Genomic DNA, 12,349 nt, shown 5'->3' with positions numbered 1-12,349 from the left:
AAAGGCATTCTGTTCACAATGACAGGAGATTGGTTTCTAACTCAGGCTTTCTACCTCACCTCTCTAGTCCTGGGGTGCTGCTCTAAGAGGCACGGGCATATTCCACATCTCTACTAGACAATAATTTGCCCTTGCCAGGAGGAATCACTAGCTGGTCTAGCAATTAAAAGGCCATTTAGGTCTTATGGGGAATGTGTGGGCCAGCAGGGAAGGCAAGACCTGAGGAATGGAAGAAGTACAGTCAAGGCAAAGAAGGGAACACACAGAAAAATCAACCCCCCCCCTCCGTCAAAGCAAACCAATAGAAATGCATTAAAGTGTAGGTCAGTGGTTCTTAACTTTCCTAACGCTGCGACCCTTTAGTAGAGTTCATCATGTTGTTGTGATCATCAACCATAAAATTAACTTTTGTTCCTACTTCATAAGTAATGTCACTGCTGCTACAAATCATAAAATAAATAGCTAATATGTGACCCCCAGGGGTCGTGACCCACAGATTGAGAAATCTCTGGTCTGAAAGACCATAGGATGACTGAAAACTAGTGGGAAATGATGGGGAGTTGGAATTGCTATAAGAGGATGAGTAACATATGGCTAAGGCTAAAAGTCCGGAGGGAAGAAGATACCGACAAATGCAGTCAGTCAGGTGACAAAGGTATTGAGAACATTCTGAAGAAGACAGGCTAGCCTGGTGTAGCAGTCACTGTGTTAAGTGTGAGTCCAGTGTAGAGAGCACATTGCTTAGCCTTGGTGGACTATGTGCAGACATATAATCCTAGCATTTAGGAGGCTGAGACAGGAGAATCTTGTTACCATCTGGTTATCTTCATAGGTTTTGTTTTCTATCCCAAACCAAAAGGTAGGGGGAAAACCCCAGACACAATAGGTAGCAGCAATAGGTTAACAGAATGAAGGGTGAGAGGAGAGGAGAGGAGAGGAGAGGAGAGGAGAGGAGAGGAGAGGAGAGGAGAGGAGAGGAGAGGAGAGGAGAGGAGAGGAGAGGAGAGGAGAGGAGAGGAGGTATACAGAAGAAAGACTCCTCATACAAGAAAAGGCTATCTGTAAACCAGAATGTTCTTTTTGCCCCTGGAGGACTGGGAGTTTTAAAGTGATTTGGGGCCTGGTATAGGTCCCTTTTCCTCATTTTAGATTGGGCGGCTTAGATAAATAAAGAAGAGCTGACAGGACAATGACTTCTAATGAACCTGCTCAGAACAGGCTGTGAATACATCTAACCAGCTTAGTCTGCTCATCTAGAAGGGAGACTCAAGTTAGGAATGTGAGGACGAAGCCTGAATGTTCCTGTCTTTATGGTTTATCCAGGGTCCCTCTCATTATCTGTCAGCCTGTTGGGGATCTGTCCATCAATCTCAAATTTGTGGCAACCAGGGCTACAAAGCAATGCCTTATGTACATCGGTACTTGCTGTCACAGAGTTTAAAAAGCTATTTAATTAAAGAAAACCAAGACAAGGTCTTCTGTGGTCCAACAACCCTGGTGACACCGATTAACATTTCATCGATGTTATCCATCTGCTGTTGTGCCAGAGGCAAAGTTGATGAAGGCAGGGATTTCTCAACTCAAGGAACTGGACATTTGAAAGCAAATTGTGGACCAAGGTATGATTTGAAACATTTGCATCATGAGGTACTTAGAAAAAAAGGAAGAGAAAGGGTAAGGAAGAGGGAGTGTGGGAGAGGGAGGCTTTGACTCTTCCTGGGATTGGAGTCTGGCCCTGGGCAGCATCTGGAAGAACATGCACTTCAGAAAAAGTACTTTCTTTTTTATTCCTCAGAGGCAGGGCAAGCAGGCTCCTTACCTACATATTGCATTGTTGGTCTCTGGAAAGAGCTTCAGAGAGTTTTACGAAGGGCTCCTGATGTCCACCTATTTCTCCTCTAGAACTCCCCCCCCCACCCTCCCTCCCTCCCTCCCTCCCCAAGGAGCACCTCTGGCTGAGTAGCTGTGCTCCCCTTTCCCCTTCCTCTAGCTCTGAGAGCAACTTGATAACATAGGGTAACACAGCATAGCAGAGAACACTGAACCTAACCCAATGCCATTGCTCTAGGCAAATCCACATTCTTCTATCCAACAATAGATGTGGTGGAAGATAAAAAGAGATACACTTCAGAAACTATTGGGAAAGTAATGTTCTGAAAAACAAACAAGCAAAAAACACCCTCTGGGAATTTTCTGTTTTCAAATTAAAGCCAGATTGAAAATAGCTGATACCGCAGCCTCATCCTGCCTCCAACCCCTAGAATCAGAAGCCATCAAGAGGTCGTACAATAGTGTGAGCCCTGTTAGGCGAGGAACTGGTGTGGTGCCATGATGCTGGGAAGCCCGAGGATCTGTGTGAGTTCAGAAAGGCATCAAATCGCATCCTGAAGAGCTGTCCACTGTGCGGGAAAGAAGGTGGGTGTAGGGCAGCTGCCCCACAGGAAGACATCTCCATCTGATGCCCTGATCCTAGGGCTTAGGCAGCTGCTTGCAACTTGTTCACAAGTAGAAGCTGCTTTCAGATGCCTTCATCTCAGCACTGTGCCCCCACAATGAAAGTATCCAAATTAGTGGGTTATTCTAAGCCAACCACTAGAGGTAGAATAAAATGGAGAACTTTTGGAACAAAAAAATACCAAGACAATGGTGACTGTTCATTTGCAGAATAGGTGAAGGGAAAAAGCCAATAGCTCAGGTAACCAAGGAAATGAAAAATGCATGTTATCACTGAATAAATCCGCAGCTACAAATGTAGCAGGCAAAGTCACTTCTTCCAAGAGAAACATCAAGGTTTACAGTTACATTTTTTTGTTTTTTTCTAATTAATATTTTTTATTACATATTTTCCTCAATTACATTTCCAATGCTATCCCAAAAGTCACCCATACCCTCCCCCCCACTTCCCTACCCACTCATTCCCATTTTTTTGGCCCTGGCGTTCCCCTGTACTGGGGCATATAAAGATTGCATGTCCAATGGGCCTCTCTTTCCAGTGATGGCCAACTAGGCCATCTTTTGATACATATGCAGCTAGAGTCAAGAGCTCCGGGGTACTGGTTAGTTCATATTGTTGTTTCACCTATAGGGTTGCAGATCCCTTTAGCTCCTTGGGTACTTCCTCTAGCTCCTCCATTGGGAGCCCTGTGATCCATCCAATAGCTGACTGTGAGCATCCACTTCTGTGTTTGCTAGGCCCCGGCAGAGTCTCACAAGAGACAGCTACATCTTGGTCCTTTCGATAAAATCTTGCTAGTGTATGCAATGGTGTCAGCGTTTGGAAGCTGATTATGGGATGGATCCCTGGATATGGCAGTCTCTAGATGGTCCATCCTTTCGTCTCAGCTCCAAACTTTGTCTCTGTAACTCCTTCCATGGGTGTTTTGTTCCCAATTCTAAGGAGGGGCATAGTGTCCACACTTCAGTCTTCATTCTTTTTCAGCCCCGTTTTTCTTATTATCCCTCCCATGTGTAGATGGACAACAGTTTTGGAAATGATATGCCTTGGGGCCATTACCTTCATCATATTATATCTCATCATGTTCTTTTCCATAACTTAAATTTATTTTAAAATTTTGTGTGTATATATACTGTTCTTACATTTCTCTTTCTCCTTCCTCTAACCCTTCCTATTTTTCCCTCCCTTTCAGATTTATGATCTCTTTTTCTTTAAGTCATTACTCTTATATACATATATAAATGAATAAGCATATAAATACAACCTGCTGAGTCCATTTAATGTTGCTTGTATGTTACATGTGTTTATGACTGGCCACTTGGTATTGGAAAACCAGTTTTGGGGTGAATTCCAAGGAAAGGTTAATTCTCCTTTGGGCAGCAGTTATTAAATGCCTGTAGCTTTTTATTTAGGGGTGATATCCCATGAGGTTTCTCTCAGTCTACTTAGGCATGTCCATTGGTATCTTTGTTCATGTCTTGCTTAAGGATCAAGGCTGTTGTGATTTTATGGGTGTAGCTTCCCTGTTATATAAAGAAAACAAAATCTTGAAACTAGCTTCCTGGTTATCTGGCTCTTACAATCTTCCCACCCCCAGTTTTGAAATGTTCCCTAAGCAGAAAAGGTTGTGTTGTTGATGTGTCATTTGGGGCTGGATACCTCATGGTCAGTTTTTCAGCACATTGACCTCATTTCTTATTTTATATGCTATTTTTTAGATGTCAAAACAGTTTTTCTAGAAGTAAAACATGGATTTCAAAATATCATAAGAAGCAATTATATCCAGTGTCAGTCAGAGGAATGGAGCAAAGATATAACTTTAAAGGAAATTTACCCTAACCAGTGTGCCCTTAAGTCTATCAAGTGGGAAGGGATAATTCCATTGCTAACCCCAAAGAGGGCATTATATTTCTCTGGAACAAACATATCATGAAAGAAAAGATGAATTATTCTTCAGCTCAAATGGAAGCAATTGGGCCTGAGGTTGGCTCTACTGGTTTCAAGCCACTCAAAATCTCAACTCTCTTGGAAAGAAGCAATGAAGCATATATGTTGGGTCCATACAAATCAGCAAATGAAACAGTCTGATGGCCGACAGAAAATGTCTACTCATAGCAGCCTTCCCTAAAGGCTAAAACTTTTCCTTGTTTGTTCTGAGAGTATTGTTCAATTCTAAAGTATTCCAAACCTGAAAGAGAAGAGGAAGTAGAGAAGAAGCACACTTAAGAAGCAGTTGCTCAGGTCTAGAAGTAGAAGATCTAATCACCAAAGCAAATTGCAGTTTCCTTAGACACTAGCCTTTTATTAAGACTGGCGCTCTGCGTGTTTTCTGATTACCATTGTCAACACAAGAGGCTGTACCCTCACTTATCATAGTGGCTAATCCTCCCATGTACGTGGATGACTCTATGTCCTGACTGTAATTATTACAAAGCAATGGGACCTTAGTCTACCTATTTAAGCTGAGCACTTCCTGGTAACCCTGACTCACAGATCTGCTCATCTCTGAGTTTGTTTAGCCTGAGCAAACTCTTATTCCTTGCTTTTAGAAGCACCATGATTATGACTTTAGCTTCCTTCTCCTATTCCTCTTGTGTTAGTGAAGAGCTGAACGAGTGCTTTGTAGCTCCTGTAGCAATAATGCCCCTATGCTCCTCACCACCCCTGCAGACACTTGCCCCAGCCCCCATAACCCGAAAACCACAAAGCTAGGCCAAGCCCTGAGATCCAAGAAGCCAGGTAGCTTCTCACTTTGGGGTGGGTAGAGGGACACTAACAAGTGTAAATAGGGTAAGGGGAGGGGCTGGTGAGATGGCTCAGCGGTTAAGAGCACTGACTGCTCTTCCAAAGGTCCTGAGTTCAAATCCCAGCAACCACATGGTGGCTCACAACCATCCATAACGAAATCTGACACCCTCTTCTGGAGTGTCTGAAGACAGCTACAGTGTACTTACATATAATAAATAAATAAATCTTAAAAAAAGGGGGGGGGGACTTTTAGGCTCAGGTCCTAAATAGGCAAGTCAAAGGAGTCCATTGAAGACTGGATTGTCTGTGCTCTAGGAGTTGTCTGATTGTGTCCGATTCACTACAGGAACCAGGAAATGCAGACTCAAGTTATTTCCCCCACCTGTTGAGTCAATGTGTCTTGGGTTAAAAAAAAATTTTTTTTTCAGGGAAAAAAAAAAAACCATCTGCTAGCTGGTTTTCTGAAACATCTGCCATCTTGGAAAAAGAAAAGACCCGCCATGACAGTTAGGACCCAGATCTCTCCTAAAACACAAAGAATGATGTCTGCTCCTTAATGGCTGGGTCAGATGGGGCCTAGGGAATGGAGAAGCCCTCCTAATCCTAGAGTTCCAAGAGCAGGTAGAGGGCAGGAAGTTGGGCCAGCTCTGGAGGGCTTTCTACAGGCCCCAAACAAGCAGGGATTCCCCACCCACAACCCTCAAGAGGAAAGGGATAGGGTGGGTCCCAGGACAGCAACTCAGACAGGACTTCTAGTCTCCTTCATCAGATACATTCACTCTACAATCAGAATCGTGGTTTTGAAAGAGATTCCGTACTTTCCTTTGGTAATATCTAGGTCTGCCTTCCGGTGGAAGAACCTCTAGGCTTGGTGGAAGGAGCGAACTTGTAGAGTGGGCCCTGCCTCGTTAGAGGTTTGACACAGAAGACCAATTTGTTTGGGACCAAAAGAGGCAGAGCTGACCCTGGATGATGTAGAGGGACCTAAAATCCGTGTGCCCTTCCTTCTTCTTAAGAATCAAAGGTGAGATGAGTGAGGGGCGTGTGATTGACAAGTGGATGACAGCATCCACAAACTTTGGTCTTTAAACTCGGAATATTCACCGTATTTTTAAAGTGACTGAGAATAGCGCAGACCGAGGGAATCCTGTCTTGAAGTGGAAAGGAGACTGGATCTCCAAGCAGGCGGAGCTCTATGCCAGGCGTCTGTTAGGGAGCGCTTGTGGTCCCCACCCGCGCGGGATGCGCTGGCTTCCCGATCCTTGCTGGTTCACTGCTTCAGGTGCCGGAGCCCCCGCGCTCTCCCGCTGCCGCCGCCGCCCTCATCCCCTCCCCTAGGCTTTGCTTGACTCTGGCTTAAGCATGCTCCTTTTCTGGCGGGGCTGTTAGTTGCCGGGAGGTGCAGTGGGCAGTGGCGGCTCCCGCTGCGCAGCTGGGGACCAGAGGGGCCCGGGCGAATGCGGGGGAGCGGCGAGAGGCTCTGGCTTCTGTAAACTCTGCCGGTGGGGGGCCGAGCAAGGCTGTCTACGAGGAGGAGGCCGAGGTTGAGGAGGCCGGGGAGGGTGACGACGGTGTTAAATGTGGCCGCTCAGCTCCCCGGGGAGCGGCCTGAAAGCGAGTGCGCTCACCAGCTGACAGCGCGTGCTCCGCTCCAGACGCTCCGCACCGGGGCCAGGAGCCTCTGCCAGCCCCTCTATTGTCAGCCGCTCTCTAATTAAGAAACACTCACATTACGGCAAACTACCCCCACGCTTCTTGGTTCCTGTCCTTTCCTTTATCTTCCTCCGACTTCTCTCCTCCCCTGCCTCTCCCCTGTGTCCTGGGATTTAACCCATTCTCCACTCCCTTTTGCCTTTTTCAGTTAGGAGCCAGAAGCAAAGGGGGTGACTCCTTGCCTGGGGAGACACTAGGCCTGGGGTGCAGAGAAGACTAAACGTACACTCGGCTTTATTTTAGCTCCTCCTTACCCTGTGTCCTAAGCCTTCGGAAGAAAAGAACTGCAAACGTTTCAGTGACCACCTGTCTTTGCCCGCGATCTTCACCTCTCAGTCTAGGTTGTAGTTAGCAAGGGGTTCTATTTCTTTCCTTTCCTTTCTTGAACTTTTAAGTTAGCAGAGGAGATGTATATTCCAAGACAAACTTCAATAACATTACAACTTTGGGGCTCAGTTTTAAATCTTTAAAATCAATAGGAAGACCTCAGGAAAGCTCTGGTCTCCTGCTGGTTCAGCACGAGGAAGTTACTCCCCCTCCCTTTCTGGTAGATGTGCCATTCGCAATGCCCCATGAAGAACGTGTTAAACTTGCCTGTTGCCAAAAACAATCTTCCTTCAGCTCCCCGTGAAATCAAATAAGTTTCCAAAAGTGTGGTGAGCCAAAACCCTCAACAAATAAAATGTTAGCTGGCTGAGGGCAAAGACAGAATATAAAACAAGCTGCTTAAAGTATAGAAAAACTCTGGAAAACAACAGCGGTGTCCCAAAGAACTAACCCGATTTATCTATCTTCATTACTTTAAGAAGTGCTGACTCTTTGTTTGTTTGGGTGATATTAAGCATGCCTAACTTGCATACATAGTTGATGCCTTTGGTAGTATCTTAGATACTTGGATCTGACTTTGGAAGGTAGAAGCTAATTGCTAATAATGGAGAGAAAGGAACCAGTCAGCATGGCAGGAGTGGTCTGGCATATGGGGAATGAGCGCTCAGAAATACTCAATATTCAAGTTTCCAAAATATTAATGAGATTATAGCAACCTGCAGCTATATGTTACAGCTTGTTAATGGGGTGTGAGAGAGGGAGCTGCCAAACGTTTGTTATGCAAACTTCATTGCCGGACCTTGGAGTGGATCTCTTTCAAAGAAATGCCAGCATTAAAAGAAAGAAAGAAAGAGAGAGAGAGAGAGAGAGAGAGAGAGAGAGAGAGAGAGAGAGAGAGAGAGAGAGAGAAAGAAAAGGAAAGAAATGGGATGAAGAAAAGAGGCTAAAGTTTTAATTTGAACATTGAGCACACAATTCGCCACAAAATAATCTGACTTTGTTCCCATCGGGATGAGCTAGAAAAATTTTCCGTTGCCTTTCCATCAATTTGATATAGAATTAAAGTTTGAAATTCTGGTATGATTGTTTCCATTCTGAGAAGGGCGAACAGGAGTTGCTCACTCAGAGAGGTGAAGTGGAAGCTCTGCTCACCGCGGCAGCAAACATCCATCTGGACCTTAGACAGGCACAACTCCCAACCATTGAATTGCTGAAGAAGAAATCTGTGGCGGGCTCCCTGATCTGGTGATAAGGAACATCAAGTGCAGCCATGGACATTGGTATTTTCTGGCTGTGTGATTAGCTGCCATTTCACTATCTATAAAACGATGTGAAGAAAGGTGCTACCTGTGTTCTTTCTATTTTCTCAGAGTCAACGAAAATGATGTTGATGAAACCTTTTTCCTGGTTGGTTAACACAAAGTGGGTGGTTTTAAAATTTTGGTTGATTTCTTTGGGAGAAAAAGGGTTCCCCCCACCCTTTCCTTTCTCATTTTCCCAGCATGTACAAAAAAAATATATCAGCCACCATCCCCACCCTGATATACACACATAGGAAAGACCACACCAAGCCAAATAATATGACATATGCATATCAGAGTTGGTCCTCTGGTCTTGCTCATCTGTTTTCATCTGTTTTACTTATTAAGAGAGAAATGAAAATGTGTCCAAAGCAATTGTTTGGCTTTTTGTTTCTGTTATGCTTTTCAGCACTATAAAGATCCCCGATGCTTGTCTTAGTGGGTTATCTAAGGGCAGGTGCATTTCCTGGAAAGTGTCCCTGGCCACCCTGACCTTCTCCCAGAGAGTTGGCTGAGAGAACTGCTAAACTTCCCTGGAAGGGCTTCTACAGAAAGTCACCACACCCTGAGTGGTCAGCAGAGCTCTGCAATTCTTCCACAAATGGAAGAAAACCTGCACTCCCTGGGACAGCGCTTTTTCTACAGCTGCAATCTGTGAAGTTTTCCTTATACTAAGGTGATGACAGAGTAGGATACAAGAACTAGCAAATTAGCACCCCTTATTTTGTGGGGGTACCCTCATTTCTTACAACAAAGAAGACAATGAATTTGCGTATAGCCCACCCCTCAAATTCAGAGAGTATTCTGGACACTCGAGTTTCACGAATACTACAACACCTAAATTAGCCAATCAAATGCATTGTAAAAGTTCCGATTTCTACTCTCTACACATTCTGCATTAGCTCTCCTATGACCTCTGATCTTGAGATCCCAGAATAGATTCCTACCCCGTATAGACACCTGGGATGAGTGTAATAGCTCACTTAAGTGTCTGCAGCTGACTTAGAAGGTACTTGACTGGTTTGTTCTGGGGGAAAAAAATTAAAGGCAAATACTAGCTTTGTGTTGGAAGAAGTTGAGTTTGAAAAGAAAAAAAAAAACTTCAATGGCAGTCAGCATTAGTAGAGGCTTCTAGCTTCTTAGTGTTGAAACAATGGTTGCCAATCTATCTTTTCCATCAAGTTCTTTTCCATTGTCCGCTTCCCTTTTTGTAGCGATCTCTTCCCCTGGAGATCATGAGCTGTCCTGTGTACCTGAAAAGTTTTCAGCTATCTTTTTTTTTTTTTTTTTTTTTTTTTTTTTTTTTTTTTTGTGGATGTAAATAGGTAATCTCAGTGATATTAACCAGCATGGACCAGAGCCATGGAGACAGAGGGCACTGGCTTCTCTTGGAGTTTGTTGACTCTAGAAGAAGGGACACTGAATGATCCTGGCCACCCAAGGGCAAACCATGATGCAAAGCTGGGTACATTTAATCTCACAATTTATCGTGTAGCCGATGTTACTGTAGGATACTAGATTTGCAACATTCTTTAAAACAGCAAATCACATCATTTCTACCACTTACAACTTATTTTTAATGCTTTACTGGACTAGAACACGTGACAACGAAAAGGTTTTTTTTTTCCGAGTTTATTTTATCATTTGTAAAAGAGCATACATACATAAAGCAATGGCAACTGGATTTGCTAAATCAAAATAAAACGATCTCGAGTAGAAAATGTAAAAAAAAGGCAATTAAGTAGAAATGGGTCCAAATACGCAATAATAAATAACTTTTCTAATGTTAACAAAGCAAAATAAAATTGACCAAATGCCTTTGACACTACATGTTTTTTTTTAATTTTCATTTGCAAAAACAAACATTTGCAAAGAGTTTAATGATTATGAGTGGCTGTTTTTAAAATCAAAAGTTGCTCTGCATTGGCAGTTGAGTTTCTTCAAGGCGGCGCAGCGGCCAGTGATGAAGTGCGTGTATTCTGGGTCCGCTAGACACACTGCTGGACACACTTGGTGTCTAAGCTCTACAGATACTCTTATCTGCCCCTGCATTTTAACAACACAATAGTCCGTGTTCAGTAAAGTACCCAATGCGGGTCTCAAGCAGTTGGGGAAACAACTTCATTGACTAACTCCCTTATTTGTGAGTGAGCGCAACACGCAAGGATGAACTCCCAAGGTATAAAATAAGTGAAACCCAGACCAGAGGCAGAGATACGACATTTTAGCAGCATATTGGCAGCATGGACCATGAAACGATGCCACGTAAAGGTACATATAATGATACAGTATCTACATACAGAGGAAGGAGAAGGTAGGAGGAAGGGGATTGGAAGAGCTGCAGCCGTCCGAAGTCAAGTCGTTGCTAACAACGATCACCACAGACCAAAAATTAAAGGGTGCAGGGATATTTGTCACGGGGCTTCCCGCGCGCTAGGAAGGGCATTTGGTTGTCTCAGTTTTCAGGGAGCTGTTGCCTTCCTAACTGGCCTCATCAGAGTCACTGTAATGAGAGTGGGGGGAAAACTCTCCGTCACTTCTGTGGGATCTGGGAGATGTTTTGCTGTTGTCCTCCTGTACAGGCTGCAGGATGCCCCCGGGCAGCGAAGGCGACAGGTCCTTCTGTGCCATCATCGCTGTTAGGGCCCTGTCCTCGAAGGCTGGGAAGTGCAAAGCGTCCAGCTGCACCGAGTAACCCCCAGAGGAAGCTGGGCCTGAGAAGCGAGTCCGGCAAGGCCCGGGCGGGGTAGGTCTCGGGCCCCCTCCCGGGGCTGGCTGAGCCCCAGCTACCGCAGAGGCGCCCGCACCTCCTTCATAGGAGGAGGCGGTGCGAAGGTGATGGTGGTCATTTTTGCAGGAAGCTGTGGGCGGCGGCGGTTGCTCTCCGACATTGGGAGTCTGCAGCAACTCCGACAGAGCGTTGATGTAGATCTGGGCCATCTGTAGGGTCTCATATTTGGACAGCTTCTTGTCGTTGTTGAAGGACGGGATAACGTTGCGCAGCTGGTCGAAGGCGTGGTTCAGCCCGTGCATCCTGCGCCGTTCCCTTGCGTTTGCTGCCAGCCTCCTTTGCTTCTGTACCCCATTCACCTGTTTGCTGGAAGGGGCTCGCTGGCGGCTGCAGCCAAGCTCGTCCACTACAACCCCACCCTTCAGCTTGCACAGCTGTTCCCGTACTTTGACGGGCCCGGGGCTCTTGCTGAGGCCGCCACAGCCGCTTCTCCTTACCAGCTCACCCTGGCTGTCAGCCTCGTCCCGGGGCGCCGCGGCCTCGGAGGCACCCAGCTCGGGAGAATGCAGCAGATACTGGGCGGCGCGTGCCGTGCAGAGGCCCTGCAAAGTGGGAGTCAGCCAGGCGCGTGGGTCGGTGCTATCCAGGAGGGACAGTTCTGCCGGGTAGACGGGAAGGTCTCTCGCCTGCAGGGTAGCAGGTGGCTGTGGCGTCAGCGGCGGGACGTGGTGCGGCTGGGGATGGCGATGGTGGTCCCCCAACTCTTTTACCTCAGCCCACTCTTCTGCATGCAGCAGGCGGGACATCGCACTGCAATGGCTCGGAGGTGCCGTGTTAGAGGAGGTGCTGGCAACCCAGTTCAACGAAGGGGATAAGCCCCGAACAACAACAACAAAAACCTTCCTAGTCTCTTCTGCAAGGTCTGATTTTTTTTCCTTCCTCCTCTGACCCTCCCCCTCTCACTCGGAGATCGCACACCAGGTCGCGTGCAACGAAGCTTCTCCGGTTGCTGAAGGCGCTGCGCCCCTTTAAAAAGCGGCACGCGCCAGTGTATCTCCCCCGGCTCCCCTCCCA

At 46.0% G+C, this 12,349-nt stretch overlaps 1 protein-coding gene across 1 annotated transcript; it reads right to left on the bottom strand.

Moving 5' to 3' along the window:
* Window positions 1-10,158: 10,158 nt before the first annotated feature.
* On the bottom strand, window positions 10,159-12,279 carry Atoh1 (atonal bHLH transcription factor 1). Its single transcript, NM_007500.5, has one exon. The coding sequence runs from the start codon at window positions 12,079-12,081 to the stop codon at window positions 11,026-11,028; it is 1,056 nt and encodes a 351-aa protein (NP_031526.1). The 5' UTR covers window positions 12,082-12,279; the 3' UTR covers window positions 10,159-11,025.
* Between the last annotated feature and the right edge of the window lie 70 nt (window positions 12,280-12,349).

Source organism: Mus musculus, chromosome 6, assembly GCF_000001635.26.
Source record: "Mus musculus strain C57BL/6J chromosome 6, GRCm38.p6 C57BL/6J".
Lineage (NCBI taxonomy): Eukaryota > Metazoa > Chordata > Mammalia > Rodentia > Muridae > Mus > Mus musculus.
The sequence above is the reverse complement of the archived record's forward strand: the minus strand, read 5'-3'. Positions and strand labels throughout refer to the sequence as shown.

Coding starts and splice junctions, on each gene's coding strand:
- Atoh1 (NM_007500.5), bottom strand. CDS start 12,081: ATGTCCCGCCTGCTGCATGCAGAAGAGTGGGCTGAGGTAAAAGAGTTG.